Consider the following 22,924-nt stretch of genomic DNA (forward strand, 5'->3'; position numbering starts at 1 on the left):
GTGTGTCGATCAAGGAGTTAAGCTGTTTTAGGAGTTCAAGTATTTAAGTCTGAATATATAATGTGAACTTAGCACTGAGTCTCCGAAGTACAGTTTTTCTAATTTTCCATAAAAGACTTGAGATAAAAGTATTTGAAATGAAGTTAATGGTTTTAAAATATTTGATTCAGAAATGTTCAGTATGACTTCAGCCTCCAAGTAAAGCATGGAAACCATCTGGAATATTATTGTTTTCTTGGAATTAAGGTACCAACTTGATAGCTTTGCTCAGAATCTATGAAATGTAAAGTCAGATGACAGAGCCAAGTTGACTTTTATTTTCCTATAAAAATAGACTTTAAGCAGAATCAAAAAATACTATATAAATGAAGAGGCATTACGTACATTCTTTTAAACTACATTTACCAGTGGATGAATTCAAATAAGCAGTAAAATCCACTGGCTTTATAAAAATACAGTTCAAGATTTTAAAAAGTCAGCAAACTGGAACCCCAGTTTAAAATGCACAGTGATTCCCATGTGTACAAGTGACTTATGCCTTGGCATTACTGGTACAAGCATGGTAAATTACAGTGGAGTTTCAGCATTCAATCTAGATAGAAATCAAATGGCATTCTGATTAGGAAGTTGAGGTAGTGGAAAAGATATTTCCTCAGATACTGATGCAAAGCAGTCTGTCATCTTGTTTGAGCAGTCCTACAGGAAGACAAAAATAGAATTACATTCTTGAAACCGGAGCTGGGAAGGTAGCTCAGTGGTAGAGTGCTTGCCTCGCATGCATGAGAACTTGGGTTCAATTCCTCAGCACCACATAAGCAGAAAAAGCTGGAAGTGGCGCTGTGGCTCAAGTGATAGAGTGCGCTAGCCTTGAGCTGAAGAGCTGAGGGACAGAGCCCAGGCCCAGAGCTCAGGCCCCACGATTGGCAAAAATAAATAAATAAAAATCTTGAAAACATGGAAATTAACCTTAAATGGAAGTAAGGGTATTTAATGGCTGATAGGGCAAAAATAGTACATATGAGTTCCTCTGAGATTTTGTCTTTCAGGAGAGGCACTGAACTCAGGGCCTTGTTCATGTTAGGCAAGCACCTTACTATTGAGCTACAGCCCCCAGCCTTAACGCTTAAGATTAATTAACCCCTACAAAATCTATGAGAAAAAGTTAGGCCTGGTGTCAGTGGTTCATGACTATATTCGTAGCTACTCAGCTAAGATCTGGAGCTCTTGGTTCAAAGCTAGCTAGATAAATCCATGAGATTTATCTCCAGTTAACCAGTTAAAAATCTCCAAGTGGCTCATGCCTATTATCTTAGCTACTCAGGAGTCTGAGAAGGATACTGGTGTAAAGCCAGCCAGGGCAAGAAAGTCCACTCTCATCCAATTTACCACCAGAAAATCGGAAGTAGAGCTGTGTCTCAAAGTGGTAGAGTGTCAGTCTTGAGCACAAAAGCTCAAGGACAGCGCCCAGGCCCTGAGTTCAAGCCCTACGACCAACAACAACAAAAAAGCCTAGTGAGATTATGAAGCCCTGAATTCAAGACTGCTAGAATAACATGATTTACTGATTGAAAGTGCTAGCTGCAAGGTCTCTGTAACATACCCTTGTGAGGAAGCAGATAATGGCCTCCGTGTCAGTAACTGGCTCTTTCTGATGAGCCTTGCGCAACCTGGAAGGAGATCTGAAAAGGGAAATAAACATTAGGCCCAGAAACCACTCCACCACTCCAGTTTCAACCTAGTTTGGAGCTTTAGCCTGCATAGCCTAACCTTTAAACAATTCTAATACCCTTTCTCTTGGGCCTCCAGTGTCTTGTTAACTTCCTGTCTTTGGTGTGCCTGAACCTTGCCAGCTGCTATCTTGGGCTGAATAATCTGATTCCTAAATCTCCTGTGCTCTCAATCATGGAAGCCCACCCGCATCCTAGTGCCCAGTGCCTCTTTAACTCCTTCTCTGTGGGGTCATGATGTTTTGAGCCTTAAATTTGACTTTGGTCCCCACCACAGCAGTTATGGTAATCATATTCAAATTAAACTATGCTCCCAATTACATGCCCTACATAACTTCCCCCCATTTGGGCATATTAATGGGCACCTACCTTTGAACATTCCTTGTGGTTTTCAACAATCACACTGCTCTATGGTAAAGGTGGGTTAGTCCCTAAATCCTGGTTTTGTCCTTTGCTATATCTAACACCCAGGTCATTTTTATCTTTTAATAGTTTCTTTACCTACATAAAGGGATAATTTCTATCTTTCAGATGTAAAGATTAAATGGGCTATTATATATAAAGTAGTAGGTACATAGACACTTAAAAAAATAGAAAGCTCTTCTGTCAGTAGTAATATGGTTAATTCTATGAATCTATGTAATGTTCCCTCCCAAATGATTACTGAACTTTTTTTTTTTTTTTGGGTCCAGTCGTGGGCCTAAACTCTGGGCCTAGGCGCTGTCCCTCAGCTCTTCAGCTCAAGGCTAGTGCTCTACCATTTGAGCCACAGCACCACTTCTGGCTTTTTTATTTTTTTCCTTATGTGGTGCTGAGGAATCGAATCCAGGGCCTCATGCATGCAAGACAAGCGCTCTACCACTGAGCCACCTTCCCAGCCCGATTACTGAACTTTTATACAGACCCTGGGTTAAGAGGTCTACATTCAAATTTCATTGCAAATAGGCATCTGCAGTCATTTTTTCCCCGAGACACAGGGATCCCACACAAGTGAACTAGAGCACAGTACTCGCTTCACAGGTCTAAGTTCTTTATTCTGACCAGGTAGGGGAAGAAGGGATACAAGTGGAGGGCCTGAAGAGTATGACTGATGACATCCTCCTATCTCTAGCTCTAGTCTATTTCCTAAAGCTATCAGCGTATCCCCTTTTTCTATATGTTAGGAGATTTGAATTTTCTCAGCAACCCCCTAAACAAGTTTTCCAAAGATGAGATGGCATTTAGATGCCGGCTCTTCCCTGGATCATGTTCTCCGAAGCTTTCATGCACTTCCGTGTGACATTCTCAACCCTTCAGGACTTCCTCTTACCTGATTCTGTCCAGGCTGTGTGTCCACCACAAGGGAAGACTCCACCGGGGACACACCGGGTGATGATGTTGAATCCACGGAGGTGCTGGTCACCAGTTCCCCTAAAGCATCGACTTGTCTCCTCAAACTGTGTAAAGTGCCTTCTGTCTGCCGCTTCCCTTTGATCAGTACTTCTGCTTGCTTAGACATACAGTGTCGTAGCTGGGCCTGAAAAGTGTTAGGGTTACATTTAGAGTTTTATACAGAGGAAATGTACCAAAACTATGACTCAGCTTCCACATATTTAACATCTGATAGTCTGTTGTATAGTACCAGTGGCTGCTTGCAGCTGCACAAATCCTTTAGAAGTTGAAGGAGGTACTAAATATCATCCATGTGTGTGCATAATGCCCATTAATTAATATTTGCATTGCCATTAACCTGGCCTTTTACTCAGCCTGGATTTTTTTTCCTTTTGCAGTACTGAGACTCTGTCCTGCAATAATGCTTAGTATCTTTGAGGCCTCTGCCTCCATTGTAAATTGTCACCTCATCTCTTTCTTCATCTACCAAGAACTTAAATCTGTTCTCTCAAAGCCTGTGGCAGTGCAGTCCACAAGAACTTTCTGCGATGAAGGGAATGTTCTCTACTTGATACAGCAGCGTCTAAACATATATACAACAGATGAAATGGGGCAACTCAGACAACGAATGAGTGGATCTGGAAAATGTGGTACCTATACACAATGGAATTTTACACAGCCATTAGAAAGCATAACATTATGTCATGTGCAGGAAAATGGATGGACCTAGAATAAAGCAGGTTAAGTGAGGTAAGCCAAACTCAGACAGGGCATGTTTTCTCTCACATGTGTAAGCAAGATCTAAAATACACTGGGACATAAGTCATACAAGTCTCTAGGCATTTATACATGCTGAGATCAAAAGATACTCTTAGGAGAGGAACAGAAAGGCACAATGCCTATGTGCATCTGATCATACAAAATAGTATTTAACAAAATGAATTCCAGGATATGAAAATGAGTTTTTTTTCTATTTTTGTGGTTTTTGTCTTTCCTTTTTGTTATATTTATATGTCTTTGGGAGTATTAAGGTTGGCACAGAAATGAAGAGACAAAAGGGTGAACAAACGCAGTAATGGCACTCACTGGACACTGTTGAAAATGAACTATATAACTTGTGGGTGGGAACGGGAGGGAAAAGCAGAGAGGTTAAGGGAAGGGGTGATATTGTCTAAAAAGAAATGTGCTCTTTTGTTAATGTAACTCCTCTGTACATTACCTTTACAATAACAATAAATTTTTTTTTTAATGAGACAACTTAGAAGCTGAATTTGTGTGTGTGTGCTGGTCCTGGAGTTTGAACTCAGGATCTGGATGCTGTTCCTAAGCTTGTTTTCGTTCAAGACTAGTGGTCTACCACTTTGAGCCATAGTACCCAGTTTTTTGGTAGTTTGCTAGCTTTGAACTGCAATCCTCAGATTTCCGCCTCCTGAGTAGCTAGGATTACAGGGGTGGGCCACCGACATCCAGCAGGCGCTGAGTCTTTAACTTGGCTTTACCACACAGCTGATTACAGAGTAGCCATACGTAGCTGCAGTTTCACTGGATGTCAGAGGGCTCTAGTCAGCACTGCTCCCTCTGCTATCTGTGGAGGTCACCAGTCCCCAAAGATGGCCCTTCCTTTTCTCATTCTGCTTCACTCTCTTCTTTTGACTCCACATATACTCTCAACCTCTAATTCTTGAGCCACAGCGCCACTTCCAGCTTTTTTTTTCTTTTTGCTTGTGTGGTGCTGAGGAATCGAAGCCAGGGCCTCAGGCATGCAAGGCAAGTGCTCTACCACTGAGCCATCTTCCCAGCCCCTGTTTTGCTTTCTGATACCAAGGTTTCTGGCCCATGGTGCTGGCTGGCTTTGAACTCACAATCCTCTGTCTCGGTCTTTTGAGTGCTGGGATTGTAGGTGTGCCTCATCATCTATGGCTTTAACTCTGAAATCCTGAGATTAACACTGACCACCAAATCACACTCATGTTTTGCAACTAACAGCCATATCTGGGTATCTCACAGGACCTTCAAAACTTGGTGTGTTCTGAGTCAAACTATCCTATCTGCCACTCAGACTTATGTATGTTTCTACTATTCCCAATCTTTTTCCCAGCACTGGTTCATGATGTCTGCACAGTTTAAGATTGTATCTGTATTTCTTTTTTTTTTTGGGTCCGGTCCTAGGGCCTGTACTCTGGGCCTGGGCACTGTCCCTCAGCTCTTCAGCTAGCCCTCTACCACTTGAGCCACAGCGCCACTTCCGGCTTTTTTCTTTTTGCTTATGTGGTGCTGAGGAATCGAACCCAGGGCCTCAGGCATGCAAGGCAAGCGCTCCACCACTGAGCCACCTTCCCAGCCCCATGTATCTGTATTTCTTATCCTAGATACTTGGCTCTAGCTAAGGCAAAGCAGCATACTGAGGAACACAGATTTAATACCAAATGTTTATTTTTTACTAACTGTGATGTCAACTTTCAATGCTGCTTCTGTGTGGTCTGTACAGTTGCACAGTGCTGCAAGAGAGTGGATATGAGAATTTCCCCCAGCTCCCAAAGTGCCAAGGATCTTATATATGTTTTTTAAAGGGCAACCTTGAGTCGGTCTTCATGGTGACGGAGTCTCTCTCGGAGTGCTTCACCACGCCAGTGCTCATCCTTTTTCAGGAGGAAAAGAGAAAAACATCAAAAAGTCACCTCTTGCTCCAGTACCCCAAATCTCCTCCCTCCCTTTCATTGTTGCAGTGCTGAGTTTGAGCTTCAGCTCTCACAACAGCCAGGCAGGTGTTCTAATCCCAAGCCCAGCCCTGGATTCTGCAGGGTGTTTTCAATTTCCACCTGGCTGCATGGACCCTCCCATGGCCAGGCATTTTTTGGAGTCTGGGATAACAAGTGCAAGCCCTGGCATCTGGCTCGTCATTGAGAAAAGGGGTCTTGTCAACTTCTCTGCCCAGATGGCTTTGAACTACCATCCCAACAATCTTAGCCTCCCAACTGGCTAAGATTACAGGTGAGAGTCACCAGTGCTCTGCTCCCAAATCTGTTTTTAGCTTAACTGGAGAGTCGGGAAACAAACTCTCCTGGTCCAGGGATAGCAAAGTAAACTAAACCTTACCATTACGTGAACTTGAGAAAAGTTCAGCCTGTCTTCAAAAGGTCTCTCATTCATGGAGAATGGTACGTTTTCTTTCAAACTTTCCCACTCTCCCTGTAAGTGTTCATTTCTCTCCAAAATATCGGCTAGATCTGCTGGTAGATCTGCTGGAAGAAACTGGTTGAGATTCTTCAGGCTGGCTCTTATTTCATCTTTAACTTCAGACTTAAGTGTCCTCATTGCATCACTGATTTCCATTTGTCTCCTCTCCAAATCTTTTTGGTTTGCTATCTAAACAGTGAGTTAGAGTCAAATATCATTGGGTAAGGTTTGGAACTTACTTAGAATTACTTCTTGTATTTAAAGATCTATACTTAGCATCTACAGTCCCTCACTTATGGTTCAGCTTGTGATTTTTGACTTTATTATGGTAGGTAAAAGCAATATACATCCAGTAGAAAGGATACTTTTGTATTTTAATCTTTTCCTGGGTTAGTAATATGCCTACTCTCTCTTGATGGTGGGTTCCGTCAGCAAGCCACAACTTTAGCTACTCTGTCATGAGGGTAAACAATCAGTCCTCCACATTGTACTGTGTTATGATGTATGGTAGGTAAGATATATTAAATATGTTTTCAACATATGGTATTTTCAACTTTGAATGGATATACTGGCCTTTGTACCAAGATTATTCAAACTGTTAAAAAGTTATACTTTTTAAGACACTCAACTATCTACAAACCACCAAGTAAATAATTTTATCAGCATTTTGACTGGAGCCACTTTCCTTTAATGTTTCTTGAAAACAATTAGTTTACAGAAGTCAGTCTCTCTGGAGTTAGAGGTGGATTCCAGTCTTAGACCAGCATACATTACTAATATATGACTTAAGGGCAAGTTAGCTGACTTCTGATCTCAGTAATATCTTCTGCTGAGACATGAGGACTAAGTGGGAATTTACATGAAGCATTTTAGTGGTACCTAACTGGAAACAGTAATAATAAATGTCTAAATGAGAAAAACATCCCTTAGTGAAACAAATCCTAAGTGATCTGGATTATAAATGTGAATACTTACAGGGTCTTAGAATCTGGAGGGTTGGGAGCCTAAGGCTTTGCCTAAGTGTTACACACTGTGTTCATTACTCAAGACTACTTGGTATGGCTCTCCTCATACCTGCCGTAGCACTAATGCTCATCAAGTTTGCAGAGGCATGTACAATCAACAGGACTTGTGGCCTTCCAATAATTTAAAAAAGGCATTTAAAAATGTGTGTGTGAGAGAGAGACAGAGAGAGAAAGAGAGAGGAAGAGATAGAGAAAATGAGAGCACTGACAGCACAGATGAAAATGGCCTTGCCCCTTAGAGTTATCTAAGGAATAAAGTACAAGGCCGATCAAGTGGTGTAACAGTTTCCCCAGCAATGGCCCAGGTGGTGACACTGGCTAAGGAGTTAAGAGATCACCAGTGTAAACTTGTACAGTCTTACACTTTTTACTTGGCAAATATATTACATGATATCAAAGGTTTCTCCTGGACCACTTTGACTTGCCTGGGGGTTTGGCTTTCTTCTAGCATAAAATCTAATATAGTTCTTTAGTATACAATAAAATTTTATATTACAGAATCACTACTTTCCCTTCAAGGATCTAAGAGCTTATTGAACTTATTTTTTTTGGCGAGTCTGGGGGCTCTGAACTCAGGGCCTGGGTGCTGACCCTGAGCCTCTTTGTGATCTAGGCTAGCACTCTACTACTTGAGCCATAGTGCCACTTCTGGCTTTTTCTGGGTAGTTTATTGGAGATAAGAATCTCACAGACTTTTCTGCCTAGGCTGGCTTTGAACTGCAATCCTCAGATCTAAGTATTCTGAGTAGCTAGGATTATAAGCGTGAGCCACTGGTACCCAGCTCTTAAATTTTTTTTTTTTGGGGTCCGGTCAAGGGGCCTGAACTCTGGGCCTGGGCGCTGTCCCTCAGCTCTTCAGCTCAAGGCTAGCACTCTACCACTTGAGCCACAGCGCCACTTCCAGCTTTTTTCTTTTTGCTTATGTGGTGCTGAGGAATCGAACCCAGAGCCTCATGCATGCAAGGCAAGCACTCTACTACTGAGCCACCTTCCCAGCCCTTAAAGAGAATTTTTAAGCTTTTTTTTTTTATTTGGGTCAGCTATGGGGCTTGAACTCAGGGCCTAGGTGCTGTCCCTGAACTCTACTCAAGGCTAGCACTCTACCACTTTGAGCCACAGTGCCACTTCTGGTTTTCTGGTGGTTAATTGAAGATAAGAGTTTCAAACAGACTTTTCTGCCTGGGCTGGTTCTGCCCTCAGGCCTCAGTCTCCTGAGTAGCTAGGATTATAGGCATGAGCTATCAAGCACTGGGCTAAAACACATTTTTTTTTTAAACAAATACTTCTTTTCCTTGGGTATTTTTAAATTTTAAAGGCTGAAGGATTCAGCTTGAAATACTTTCTTACAATCAGCTTTCCACAATTTACATGAAGAAATGTTACTCTTTTTTTTTTTTTTTGGTAGCTCAAATGTTACTCTTTTTTTTTTTTTGTAGGTCGTGGGGCTTGAACTCTGGGCTTGGGCGCTGTCCCTCAGCTCTTCAGGTCAAGGCGAGCGCTCTACAACTTGAGCCACAGCGCCACTTCCGGTTTTCCAGTGGTTTATTGATAAGAGTCTCACGGACTTTCCTGCCCGGGCTGGCTTTGAACCGCGATCCTCAGATCTTAGCCTCCTAAGAAGCTAGGATTACAGGCAGGAGCCACCTGCGCCCAGCAGAAATGTTACTCTTAAGAGAGAGATTAACTCTACAGCCTGCCTAAGCCTTGGAGGAATGTATGTTTTCTGAAGTCCCATGTCCCTAGCTGGCCAGCAGGGGTTCCTGAGCACACACCTGTTTTTTGAGCTCTAGGTATTCATGCTGCATCTGGTTGAGCTCCTTCATCAGGCGCCTGGCCCGCTCATGGTTGTCTTGGGCTACTAGTTCAATTGTTGCCATTTCCTTCTGCATACAGCTCTTCTCCTGCTTTTGCTCCTAGAAGAGGAGAAAAAGATGACTCTGAGGTCCAGCATATGGAAGTGTGCTTGCTGGCTCACACACTCAATTCTGTAACTTCACTTCCCATCTGCACCTCAGCTTTCCTGAGATGTTTGAGATACTTTTGGGTGTTCCTTTCACACAGCAGGACTGCACTAGTCCCATAGCAGGTATTGGGAAGCCCACTGTGTTCACTTGCCTCCCATCATAAATGCTCCTCAATAATTACAATTGTTACTTTCCCAGTTTATTTCAGATATAGAAGCATGGAGGACTGAGCTTCTTGGCTTGTGGAGAATAATTAAAGTTGATGTTCTCTGAAAAGAACTCAAGCACTGGATGCTGCTGTATAAAACTGTCTATCAAGCCTTTTCATGCACCCTAGTGATGGCTATAGCAGAGCTTGTAGCAGAAAGCATACTGTACACTGGATGGTCTCCCAGCCAGCTGCCAGAGCTGCTCTGAGGCTGAGGTCCAGCCCAGGCACAACTTAGCAAATCTTCAAGAACAAAGTAAATCCAAGTATACCAATAACAACAGCCAGGTTAGGGGCTCAGTTAATGGGTAATTTATCTTCCCCACATAAAAAAAAAAAGTTCTATTTTAATTACTTTTCTGTGGTAGTACTGGTGTTTGAACTCAAGAGCCTTACACTTGCTAGATAGGCATTCTACCATTCGAGCCATACCTCCAAACCCTTAAACGTTTAAATGCAAGGGCAGCAGATACTCACAAGGAGGTTTTTCTCTAGCTGGCTCCGCTGGACCTTAAGTGCTTCCTTCAGGCTGGCTACCTGCTTCTCAGCCTTCTTCCTTTCTGTCAAGAACTGGTTCCGCAGGAGGCTGAAGTCTGCCCTCATAGTGTCTGTCTCCTTCTGGAGGGCCAGCAGCTCGCTTGACTTTTCCATTAACTGCTGCTCCAGTTCTGCAAGCTGCCGTTCTGAAATCAGTACTACGTTAGGTCTGTCACAGCTTCCATCCCTCAGGTGTAGACTACCCAACTGTGACATGCTATGTACTCTGGCACTTAGCACTAATACTGTCTCAAGTGTCATGTCTGCCTGACTCTGGACTCCAAAGGCCCAAAAATGTGTGTGTGTGTGTGTGTACTGGGGCTCAGGCAAACACACTACCAGGTGGGTCATATCCCCAAGTCTTTTTTACTATGTGTCTGTTTTTCAGATGGGATACCAAGCATTTATTAGGGCTGGGCTTGGACCACAATGATCGCATCTACAAGTCCTGCAGCTGAGATTACAGGCATATACCATACTATGCCTGGCTTGTTTTAGAAAGAGGGTCATGCTAACTTTTGGCCTGGGCCAGCCTTGAACTATGGATCCTTTAACTTCTGCTTCCTGAATAGCTAGGATTACAGATGTTTCCTACAAAGGCTGGTAAGGGTCCTCTTGAAGAAACTGGTTCCTGGAGGACCATTCCCAAAGTGATAGACAGCAACTACTTTCCCTTTGAGTCTTCAAGACCAATGAGAGGAATAAATTCAATCCCTGAAGTGTTGAAACAATGGAACAGACTGTGGAAATGATGTTGTTTCTTAACTCCTGAGAGATAACCTCAGTACTTTCTCCCTCATAGGAGGTGGTACACCTACTGGAAAGACCACAGGGTTTGGAATTGGTTCCATGTTGGCAAAGAGCCCCGTTTTAAGGTGAAGAACACATTTCCTGGTATTCAGTTGGAATTGTGTATGTGGACCCTGGGATAGTGAGTACTTAATAAAAATGCTTCTATCTAAAAGTGACATTTACAAGGTTCTTCTTATCACACTTATTAGGTAGCACCCTGCCCAGATTCTCATTTTTAGAACTTGGGATGTTTGTTTGGCTCTGTTCTTGCTATGAAGTGATCAAGTCTGGGTATCCCATAGGCCTCTAGAGGAAAAGGAGTATTAAGCCTTTCAGACCCAAGTTCACAACACTTTCTCAGTGCTATTAAACCCTGAAGCCTAAGAAAGAGAAATAATGTTTACTGGTGGATCATTTGCCCCTAGATTTTCATATCAACATTATATTTATTTTATTGATTGACTGACTGGTTGGAATGGAGGTCTTACTATGTTTCCCAGGCTGGGTGCAATAGCCTGAGCTTAAGTCACCCTTCTGCCTCAGCTTCCCAAGGCTTGGACTATAGTCACACGCTACCATGCCTGTCTTAGACTTTATTTATTTGACTTAAGAGAGAGCAAATGGACTCAAAGCCAACTATCTATATTCTGGTACCATTTGCTATGTCAATGGAAGATAGAAGTAGAATTGTTTATATTGTTTTCTTGATTAGTTGAGACAAAACAGGTCATTATTCTATTGTCCTTTAGAGTATCTTCTGGCACTTCTCTGCTATAATGTTCCACTTCTGTGAGAACTTTTTGTGTGTGTGTGTGTGTTGGTTCTGGGGCTTGAACTCAAGGCCTGGATGCTGTCCCTAAGCTCCTTTTGCTCAAGGCTGTAGCTCTACCACTTGGGCCACAGTACCACTTCCTGCTTTTTTGCAAGGGGAGGGGGGGAGTTAGTTCACTGGAGCTAAGAATCTCAAGGCCTTTTCTGCCCAGGGTGGCTTCCAATCACAATCCTCAGATCTCAGCCTCCAGAGTAGTTAGGATTATAGGTATGAGCCACCTGCACCCATAGATAGAACATTCTTGAAGAAGGCAATATAGTAACAACCAAACAACAAAAACAGACATGCTTGTCAGCCTAGCAAGAATCAATCTCTTCTCAATAAAGATACAGTTCTCTTCCTTCTAAGCCTGTCTCCTTATCTCTCCTAGGGCTCTGTCCCCTCATCCGCTGCTTCTGCCTCCTTTCCACGTTCTGGCTCCAGCCTAGGTATCCGTTATACTTTATAATCAGCACAGACAGCACTCCCCACTCTGCCCTGCTTTCAAGTGCTGTTTCTGAGTACATACTGGCCTGGGAGAGCGTCTTTTCCAGTGTCTCATTCCTCCTCTCCTGTTCCTGCAGTGTCCTGCCGTGCTCTTCTGCCATCATCATCTCTGTGATGACTTGGTCCAGTTTATTTTTCTGGTCTGTTAACTCCTTTTCCAGCTGCTCCTGCTGCTCCTTCAGTGTTACTTTACTGGCTTCTATTTTTTTTTCTTCACTTTCTCTCTCTTGTTGGAGAGTTTGAAACATCTTAATAGAGAACAATAGTTAGTTACAAAATGAAGAATGCCAGGTGTTCCAGATGAACATGAAGATAGATTCCATCTCAACTGAAAGAAGTAAACAGCCTGCAGCATAGTGTCAGAAAAGCCACTTTGCCAGTATGAGGGGAGTGGACACAGGCAGCAAATAGTATGTGGCCACTAAGATTCTTTTTTGCTTTTGTTTTTAATGGTCAGTTGTGGGGCTTGAACTCTGGGCTTGGGTGCTGTCCCTGTGCTCTTCAGCTCAAGGCGAGCACTCTACTGCTTGAGCCACAGCACCACTTCTGGTTTTCTAATGGTTTATTAGAGATAAGAGTCTCACGGACTTTCCTGCCCGGGCTGGCTTTGAACCGCAATCCTCAGATCTCAGCCTCCTGAGTAGCTAGGATTACAGGCTTGAGCCACCGGCGCCACTATGATTCTTTACATAACCAATGCCCTGAAATTTAAGGGTCTACAACTTGTATTAATCCCAAAATGTAAGATTACATGAGGCATTTAAAGACATATAGTTGGGCTGGGGATGTAGTTCAGTTGGTCGAAAGCTTGCCTATCAAGGAGAAAGAGGAGAGAAAAGAGAGGAGACGAGCCAGAAGGGAGGGAGAGAAAGAGGGAGAAGAAGAAGAGGGAGAAAAGATAAAGTCTTGAAGAGTCTACTGCTCAGCTTTCTGCCATAGTGGAAAAGCTCAGAGAAACAAAGCAGTTCCTTTTCTATAAAATTGTAACTGTGTGGTACCTTTTCCTGCTGGTCTAGCTTGAGCTGGTTTTCTTTGATCTCACTCTGAAGTGCTTGAAGTTGCTGTTGTTTTGCTTCTGCTTCTTTCTGGCTATTTTCAAGCCTCACCTTCCATTCACTGATATTCTGCTGGAGCTGTGTCTGCTCACTCTGCAGTGCATCCTGATGCTTGGTGGTGAGAAGCAGCTCCTTTAGGTGGAAGAATACATCAAAACTACTCACGAAGTCATCTACACAAAGGGTATCTGGTGCCAACCCAGATTCTACAGGTTATGGGAAGCATAAACTTTCCTATCCTTTATTGTTTCCACACATTTACAAAAAGGAATCATGATTGAATTGTTGGGTTTTCCTCTTTTTACTGCCTAAAACATAAGATGGCAAAAGATGGCAAAGTCTCACAAAACCCTCAGACCCTCTTAGCATTAGCTGCCTTGTGACTTGAGAAGGGGATAAACAATGTTCTGGCAACAAATGACTGTTTAGAAAATTAAGAAAAATTATGAACATGGCTCAATCCTTGTTGAAAACAAACCTAAAGTTATCTGAAATACCTGCATAGGTTCAAAGCCTCAGAAATAAAAGAATCTAAAAAGTACAAGGAAACGAAATTAGATGTTTAATTTTTAATTCACATAACAGAAACTGAAGCCCACAATTTGCTGCTTGTTTTTCTCTGAAATCTAAATTACACTATTCTCACAGGACTATATGGAATTACCTTTAAGATGATCATCAGAAGTATAAGGGCCACAAATAGGCTCTATTAAATGTTGGACAAGATGATAGTTCAGAGCAATTCAATGAGCAAATAAATCTAACAGTAGTCTGGAGGCCTTGCCTGTGCCATGGATATGTATGTATCTCTCCGGCCTAACACCCCCGAAGAAACTGCTACTGGACTCTGGTCTGGCCATTATACTACTTAACTAGCTTTCAGTACAGCTTCATGAGCTGGGTGCCGGCAGCTCTCACCTGTAATCCTAGCTATTCAGAAGGCTGAGATCTGAATGACAGAGGTCAAAGCTGGACAGCTAAGTCCATGAGACTTTCTGGAAGCGGAGCTGTGGCTCAAGTGGTAAAGTGCCAGCCCTAAGTGAAAAGCTAAGAGACAACACCAAGGCCCCAAGTTCAAGCCCCAGTACCAGCACAAAAATAACACAAACAGAAAAAGACCTTGGTTGGAATTAGAGTACTAGGGCTAAAAGAAGTTGGAAACTACTGCTAAGCACCAAAATTTTATTGGGGGGTTATGTTATATGAATGGCCCTATGCTAGATGCTGGTATGAAATGGAACAAGCCTAATTGGTGTTTTTTACTTTGCTATGTTAAATAATTACCTATGTGCTTTTAACATATTAGTAGGAAGTTACCCTTGTTAGCCTTACTTGCTTTGCCTCATTCAAATGGTCTTGGACATCAGCGAGTTCCTCCTGTATTGAGTTTACCACTTCTCGTTTTTCTACAGAAAGAGTTTCAAAAAATAAGGATTATCTATATACCTATACATATCAGATTTCTACCAGACAGCCCCATAAAAAATTACATTTAAATGTATTTCTGTTAAATGAATAAGGTTGCTATACTATCCTATTAAAAGAAACTGCATGATGCCTAGCTTTTTTTTTTAACTTTTTTTTTTTTTTTTGCCGGTCATGGGGCCTGAACTCTGGGTCTTGGGCACTGTCCCTCAGCACTTCAGCTCAAGGCTAGCGCTCTACCACTGGAGCCACAGCCAACACTTCCGGCTTTTTCTGTTTATGTGGTGCTGAGGAATCGAATCCAGGGCCTCATGCTTGCAAGGCATGCACTCTACCGCTGAGCCACCTTCCCAGCCCCTTTTTTAAAACTTTTATATTCTAAAAATCTCAACAAAATTTGTCAATAATAAAGTTGGTTAGTTGCATGAAGACAATTTGGAGATACATTTTATATCTGTATTGGCTTGGTGGATTACTACCTGTGTGACTCAGAGCAAGTGACGTTTTTCCTTAGCTGTAAACAGGTAAAAACAATAGTTTTTGTCTTTTATTTGAAGTGTATGATTCAAAAGCTTAGTATATTCAGAGTGATACAGCTATTAACACAATCTAATTTGAGAAATTCCCAAGCTCTCTTGCATGACTTCTGTACTAAGATCAAGCAAGCAATTAACCCATGTAACAGAGGAAAGCCACGTCTTTGCTGTACCTTGGAGCTGCTGCTGCAGTGCAGCGATGCCAGCGTGCAGCGAGAGCTTGTCTTGGTTCAGCTGGTCTACTTCCTGTTGGAGCTTCTTTGCATTTGATTCCAATCTCTCTAAGTTTGACTGTTCTAGTTTGCTATTTTCTTCTGTAGTTGCTAAAACCCTGCCACACAGAATAAATGAGACTGTAAAATATAGAATATTTACACACACAGCTGACACAACTGGAAAACAGTGTTACCCTTTCGTGACACAGTTATAGAAAGTCTGATTATAAATCTTACAATTCAAGATTTAACTCAGTTTCCAAAGTTTTCTAGATAGATTTTTTTAAAGGTGACTAAGTTGAAATTTTATTAAAAATCATGGATAATATTCAGAATTCCTAAAATTTGAATGAGAAAAAGGTACCATTAAATCATGATAAAAGAAAAAAGCAGCTGGGGCTGGGAAGGTGGTAGAGCGCTTGCTGTGCATGCATGAGGCCCTGGGTTCGATTTCTCAGCACCACATAAGCAAAAAGAAAAAAGCCTAAAGTGGCGCTGTGGCTCAAGTGGTAGAGTGCTAGCCTTGAGCTGAAGAGCTGAGGGACAGCACCCAGGCCCAGAGTACAGGCCCCACGACAGGACCCCCCAAAAAAGAAAAAAGCAGCTGTAAGTACAATCTGTCTATATCAAAGATATCACCTTGAAGATATAAGCAGTATGGCATATTATGTGAACTTGTTTGTGTCTGTCTTTTCTTTTCTTTTCTTTCTTTCTTTTTTTTTTGGCCAGTTGTGAGGCTTGAACTCAGGGCCTGGGCATTATCCTTGAGTTGTTTTTTTTTTTCTTCAATTTTCCAATGAATGTTTTATTAAAAGGAATGGATGGTTTTCTTTTTTTTTTTTTTCCGGTCATGGGGCTTGAACTCTGGGCCTGGGTGCTGTCCCTCAGCTCTTCAGCTCAAGGCGAGTGCTCTACCACTTGAGCTACAGCGCACTTCCCGTTTTCTGGTGGTTTATTGGAGATAGGAGTCTCACGGTCTCTCCTGCCCAGGCTGGCTTTGTACCGCGATCCTCAGATCTCAGCCTCCTGCGTAGCTAGGATTCCAGGCGTGAGCCACCAGCGCCCGGCTGGATCGTTTTCTTTCTTTCCTTCTTTTTCTTTTTGGTCTGGTTGTGGGGCCTGAACTCTGAGCCTGGGCACAGTCCTTCAGCTCTTCAGCTCAAGGCTAGCACATTACTACTTGAGCCACAGCACCACTTCCGGCTTTTTTTTTCTGCTTATGTGGTGCTGAGGAAGTGAACCCAGAGCCTCATTCATGCAAGGCAAGCGCTCTACCAATGAGCCACCTTCCCAGCCCTCTTACTTTTTTTTTTAATTGTGAAAATACCATACAGAGGGGTTACAATTACATGGGCAAGGTAATGAGTACATTTCTTATCAAATATTGTTGCCTCCTCCTTTGTTTCCCCTTCCCATCCCTTCCCGTCTCCCTCCCTCCTTGAGCTTTTTTGTTCAAGGCTAGTGCTCTACCACTTTGAGCCACAAATCCACCTCTGGTTTTATGGTGGTTAATTGGAGATGAGACTCACGGACTTTCTTGCATGGGCTGGCTTTGAACCACAATCCTCAGATCTCAGCCCCATGAGTAGCTAGGATTACAGGTGTAAGCCACTAATACCTAGCTTGGCTTCTTTTCCCTTAGCACAATTACCTTGACATTTACCCATGTTAATGTATATAACAATCCTTCATTCCCTTTTTATTGCACTGTATAGACATACTATATTTTGTTCATCCATTTACCAGGTTACAAACATTAATTTACAAACAAAGCTGCTGTGAACATTAATGTATATTCTGTTTAGATCTATCTAATCTGTTGTACTGATAAAAGTCTATGCTAAACCAGAATTTTGACTAGTATGAAATCTAAATAATCTATATAGCATAGAGTTAGCCTTAAACTTTTATTATTTTTAAACTTATTTTTGTATAAATTCTATTTATACCAAATTCTAAATTCTATTTTAGGTCCTTTTTATTTCCACGTGAATTTTAGAATGAACATGTCACTATCTACCAAAAAAAGCCTATTTTGATTTTGACTATAATTGATTATTTCTACCATGTATTATTTCATTTAAAAATCACAACAGAGCTAGGCACCAATGACTCATGCCTGTAATCTTAGCTCTTCAGGAGGCTAGGATCTGAGGACTGTGGTTTGAAGCCAGCCCAAGGCAGAAAAGTTTGTAAGACTCTTATTGCTAATTAGCCACCAAAAAAAAGGCAGAGCTTTGGCTCAAGTGGTAAAACACTAGCCTTGAACAAAAAAGCTCAGGGACAGTGCCCAGGACACACACACACACACACACACAAAGAACACAAAAACAGAAATAGGTTAAAAAATTTTGAGGAGGAACTAAGCAGGAAACACCAAAAATATTCATTAGAGAATTATGATGCCAAGTTCTTTCCTATGTTGTAAATTCTAAAGTGATACTGTAAGTTATTTTTGTTCTTGCTCTAACCTTTTGGTTTGAGACAACTTCTTTTCCCAGCTGTCATATTTCTCTTGGAGATCTTCCTTTTCTTTGCTCAAACAGTCAACACATGACTGTAATGCCTGGATCTCAGCAGTCATTCTTTCTGTTTCCCACCTGTCCCGCTCAAGCAACTGTTTCTGCCACTCTATTTCCTCTTTCTGTTGTTGGGCAGTCTGCTGCAAATTCTCCAACTCCAGCTTCTCCTAAATCAGATAAAAGAGTGCTTAAATATCCCAAAGAGAAAAATCTGTCATTCACTAAGAGGACAATGCCTCTAGTCATTACCTGCAGCACTTCAACCTGGATCTTCTCCAACTCCAACACCTTTTGGTCATGTTGTAACTTCAAACTTTGCACCTCATTGTTTTCAAGTTGCAGTATATCTAGAATATTATTTAGTTCTATTAAAACAGAAACAAAGCATAGTCAGCACTATGAAATGAACTTAGAAACATTTACAAAGGGGACCAGAAAATAACATTGTTAACAGACACAGAAACAAAAGATAATCAAAAATTTTGTGAGCTGAATAAGTGGTGTTGATTCTATTTTAATGGGGAAAAACTCTGTAAAAGTTTTGTTAAATGTTGGGTGCCGATGGCTCACATCTATAGTGGTAGCTACTCAGGAGGCTGAGATCTCAGGATTGCAGTTCAAAGCCAGCCCAGGTAGGAAGATCTATGAAAAAGTCTTATCTCTCACCACCAAAAAGCCAAAGTGGAGCTGTGGCTCAGGTGATAGAGTATGGGCATTAAATAAAAATGCTCAGGATAGTACCCAGGCCCTGAGTCAAGCTCCAGGACTGGCATATACTTACACATACACAGACACACAGACACACACACAACACAGTATTGTTAAAACCTATTTCAACAAAAACATTCAGCAGGATTTAACAAAAGCATTGATTTCCACATAAAAGAATGAACCAGCTGGGCACCAGTGGTTCACACCTGTAATCCTAGCTACTCAGGAGGCTGAGAGCTGAGAATTGTGGTTCAAAGCCAGCCTGGGAAGGAAAATCCACGAGACTCTTATCTCCAATTAACCACCAGAAAACCGGAAGTGGTACTGTGGCTCAAGTGGTAGAGTGCTTGCCTTGAGCTGAAGAACTCAGGGACAGCTCCCAGGCCCAGGGTTCAAATCCCACGACCAACACAAAAGAAAAGAAAAGAAAAGAAGAAAAGAACCAAACACTTTATATATAAATAAAAATTCATTAAGTTAGAAAGAAGTTTTAAAATATAGAGATATATATAACATTATTTTTCTCTTTGAAATTCAGATATATAAGTATGAAGTTTCTTCTGATTATAAAAGTATTTGCTCCCTTGTAGAAAATCTTGGAAATACAAAAAATGTGCAAGATGGAAGAAATAAAAATACATCATCACCCCAACAGCCAAAGGTGACGATTACTGCAATAGCAGTGAAGTGCTTCCTTTCAACAGTGCACATGTACACACTATAAAATAACTAGACTGCACTCCATATTCAATTTGTATCTATTTTTTTCAGCTTTCACATGAGTATTTTTGCATGTCATTAAAGGTTAAACATAAGGCTTTTACACTGGACCTGTTTTGTAATCTTGTAAATTCAAATCTTACATAAAGTTTTGCCCTATCTGGATAAGTAGAGATGGGCTCTCTGGGTCAGCAGGTGTAAATTTTTATTTTATTATTTTTATTTTATTTATTTTTTTTGGGTCCAGTCATGGGGCCTGAACTCTGGGCCTGGGCACTGTCCCTCAGCTCTTCAGCTCAAGGCTAGCGCTCTACCAGTTGAGCCAAGGCACCACTTCCGGCTTTTTCCTCTTTGCTTATGTGGTGCTGAGGAATTGAACCCAGGGCCTCAGGCATGCAAGGCAAGTGCTCTACCACTGAGCCACCTTCCCAGCCCCTATTTTATTATTTTTTTGTCGGTCGTGGGGCCTGAATACTGGGCCTGGGCGCTGTCACTCAGCTCTTCAGCTCAAGGCTAGCGCTCTACCACTTGAGCCACAGGGCCACTTCTGGCTTTTTCTGCTTATTTGCTGCTGAGGAATCGAACCCAGGGCCTCATGCATGCAAGACAAGCACTCTACCACTGAGCCACTTTCCCAGCCCAGCAGGTGTGAATTTTAAGAATCCTGAAATTGTTCTAATTTTAAATTCGATTCATAAATGCCCCTGCATTGGCATACTTTGGGCTAGCCAGGACTATGATTGTTTTGCTTTAAAATAAACCTTGTCAAACTGAATGGCAGGAAATATTAGATTCATTTTATAATCTTCTTTTCCTTGCTTACTACTGTTTAGGTTAAACTTTAAAAGAAGGTCATTTGGTCATTTGTTTTTTGCTGTAAATTGTATTTATTTCCAACCTTTAACCTTTCTACAGTTTTTTTCATTTAAACTTACCAGTTTTATGTTTAGACATCTGCCGTAAAATTCCCTGAAGATTTTGTTCCTCTTTTTCAATTTCCTGCTTTATAAGTGCAAGCTGAGCTTTTTTTTCACTGATGTGGACATTCAGTTCTCCTTTCTGAAAACTCAGTTCTTCCAAAAGCGATTTTACTTCCTGTGTTTAAAAGTCATTCTCATGAAATTATGAATAGAAATTCCTTTAAAATCAGGTATTATTGCTTTGTTTCATAAAAATTATAGTTTAGAAACGAGATCATTTTTTGCCTTTTATGTCAAGAATACTACTGTACTTTGTATTAGTATACAAAAAAGAAAATAATATCTTAATTTAAATGTACAGATAACATTTACCACATGCAAAAGCAATGTGTGGCAGAACTAATGAGGATGCTTCAGACATGGCTGCTGACCTCAAGGTGTTTAGTACTTTCTGTAAGGCAGGGAACATAAACACAATCATGAAAGATTAAGATGCTAAGGAACATGTCAAGAGCTACAAAACTCAGGAAGACTCCCTTCAGAGCAATGAAGGCTTTAGGGAAGTCTGATTAGAGGAGGTGGCCTATAGCTAGGTCATTAAAAACAGGTGGATCTGTTTGGTGACAGGGCAGAAAGGGAATTCTTGAACAACAAATAGAATGAAAAAGGAAAAACACAGGGGAACCATGGGCCTATCAAGAAAAAGTATGGAAGGAGCTCCTCATGACAGTCTCAGCATTACACAACACAGACCACAAGGGTGTTAAAGATGGGGTAAGCCAGGCACCGGTGGCTAATGTCTGTAATCCTAGCTACTCAGGAGGCTGAGATCTGAGGATCACAGTTCAAAGCCAGCCCGGGCAGGAAAGTCCGTGAAACTCTTATCTCCAATTAACCACCAGAAAACCAGAAGTAGCACTGTGGTTCAAGTGGTAGAGCACTTGAAGAGCTGAGGGACAGTGCCCAGGCCCAAAGGTCAAGCCCCATGACTGAATTAAAAAAAAAAAAAAAGATGATGTAAGATTTCAGGAATTTTTATTTTACTTGGGGAGAACAAATGAAAATGTCTCAAAATAAATCCAGAGCACTGTTGTAGGACTCTGAAGAAAATCTACTGAAAAACATACCCTAATATGATCACACTTTTCAGCTACTTCAGTTTCTCCTAGACTCAGGGCTTCCTGGAGGTCAGTTTTTGCTTGGACTAGGCTTTCTTGGAGTAGTATCAGCTCCTCCTTCTTATGCCCTAACTGCCTGTCCAAGACAGTCATTTCTTGCTGCTGACTTGCCACCTGAAAATGGAAAGATGAAAGTGACCAGGGCCTCATTTAGTCTTTATCATTTTTATTTTCCAATCTTTTCTACAATCAAATATATATTACTTTTATAGTCACAAAACTTAAAAGAAGGTTTTAAAGCTGTATGAACTGTCTTTTCCCGGAGTCTACTGCCATACCTGGCTTTTCAGATTCTCCAGCTCAGCTCTCTTGCTCTGAAGGAGTATCTCAGATTCCTTAAGGACCTGCAGGTGTTCATCTTCATTGCGTTCTGCTTCCTCAATGTCTCTTTGCAGGTTCTGAAGCCTACAAAGCACCAGTGGTGGGGCTGGGAAGGTGGCTTGGTGGTAGAGTGTTTGCCTTGCATGCATGAGGCCCTGGGTTCGATTCCTCAGCACCACATAAGCAGAAAAAGCCCGAAGTGGGGCTTACGCTCCAGGGGTAGAGTGCTAGCCTTCAGCTGAAGAGCTGAGGTACAGTGCCCAGGCCCAGAGTTCAGGCCCCACGACTGACCAAAAAAACAAAAACAAAACAAAAAAAAGCACCAGTGGTATTTGAGCCATCCCTAAGGTAGATGGAACCCCACAGCTACCCTCTAACATGAGCCCTGTGGAGCCTGACAAAGGCCATACTTACTCTTCTGTCAGTTTTTCCCTCTTCTCATTTAAACACTGGAAGTCTTCATCTTTTTCTGCTACTACTTTGTTTATTTCTTTCAAAATTTCTTCTTGTTTGATTTTGTGCTGTTCCAAATTCATGGTATCAGCCTGGAGCAACCTAAAACATATCACATTATTTCCCCCTGTCCCCTTACACTTAACACACAGTATTCATCATAAAGCATCCATTTTCCTCAGAGGGACAAAGCTCTCATTCATCTCACCATACACACCTCCCTCTGTGCCTTATGGATTCCACCCACCTTAGCTGTTGATCCGCTTTCACAAGGTTCACGGCAGTTTCCTGAGCTCGCCTTTCTAACTCCTCAGCATCAGACTCAGTTTGTAGTAATTTTCTTTTGGCATCAGTGAACTTTTCAACAGCATTTTTTGTCTGGAAAAGAATCAAAGGAAAAGCAATTCTCATAGCTACTGGAATCTATAAACAACTCCTTGAAACAATAAGACAATATTCAAAGACATAGAGATCAATGTATGGATATTCATTTTGACTCCCCAAAGCTTAGAATGTAATTCAAAATCTAAAAACTAATATATAAATATGTACTGAAACAGCTTGAACCCTGAAAAACAAAAAGATTAAATCGACGGTAGTACATTAACACAACAGAATACAGTCTAACTTTTAAAGTAAGATGACAGGCCAGGCCCCAGTGGCTCCCACCTGTAATCCTAGCTACTCAGGAGGCTGAGATCTGAGGATCGTGGTTCAAAGCCAGCCTGGGCAGGAAAGTCCATGAGACT

General features: G+C 41.7%; 1 protein-coding gene across 4 annotated transcripts in view; it reads right to left on the reverse strand.

Annotated features, from left to right (window-relative positions):
- Window positions 1-294: 294 nt before the first annotated feature.
- Window positions 295-22,924, reverse strand: part of Cntrl (centriolin) — an 87,234-nt gene continuing 64,604 nt past the window's right edge. For 3 of the 4 annotated variants that reach the window (XM_013030140.1, XM_013030138.1, XM_013030141.1), the window contains 18 exons: window positions 22,423-22,553; window positions 22,137-22,277; window positions 21,680-21,806; window positions 21,351-21,515; window positions 20,239-20,398; window positions 18,122-18,237; window positions 17,822-18,039; window positions 15,309-15,466; window positions 14,507-14,580; window positions 13,118-13,306; window positions 12,142-12,367; window positions 9,950-10,155; window positions 9,073-9,213; window positions 6,195-6,464; window positions 5,675-5,737; window positions 3,037-3,243; window positions 1,601-1,679; window positions 295-696 (listed from right to left, as the gene is read on the reverse strand). In XM_013030140.1, coding sequence (XP_012885594.1) covers window positions 1,632-1,679; window positions 3,037-3,243; window positions 5,675-5,737; window positions 6,195-6,464; window positions 9,073-9,213; window positions 9,950-10,155; window positions 12,142-12,367; window positions 13,118-13,306; window positions 14,507-14,580; window positions 15,309-15,466; window positions 17,822-18,039; window positions 18,122-18,237; window positions 20,239-20,398; window positions 21,351-21,515; window positions 21,680-21,806; window positions 22,137-22,277; window positions 22,423-22,553 — 2,640 coding nt within the window. In that variant the 3' untranslated portion in view covers window positions 295-696; window positions 1,601-1,631. Of the gene's footprint in view, window positions 697-1,600; window positions 1,680-3,036; window positions 3,244-5,674; window positions 5,738-6,194; window positions 6,465-9,072; window positions 9,214-9,949; window positions 10,156-12,141; window positions 12,368-13,117; window positions 13,307-14,506; window positions 14,581-15,308; window positions 15,467-17,821; window positions 18,040-18,121; window positions 18,238-20,238; window positions 20,399-21,350; window positions 21,516-21,679; window positions 21,807-22,136; window positions 22,278-22,422; window positions 22,554-22,924 lie in introns of those variants that run through there. The other variant, XM_013030142.1, reaches the window with a different exon arrangement.

Source organism: Dipodomys ordii, unplaced genomic scaffold, assembly GCF_000151885.1.
Source record: "Dipodomys ordii isolate 6190 unplaced genomic scaffold, Dord_2.0 Scaffold127, whole genome shotgun sequence".
NCBI lineage: Eukaryota > Metazoa > Chordata > Mammalia > Rodentia > Heteromyidae > Dipodomys > Dipodomys ordii.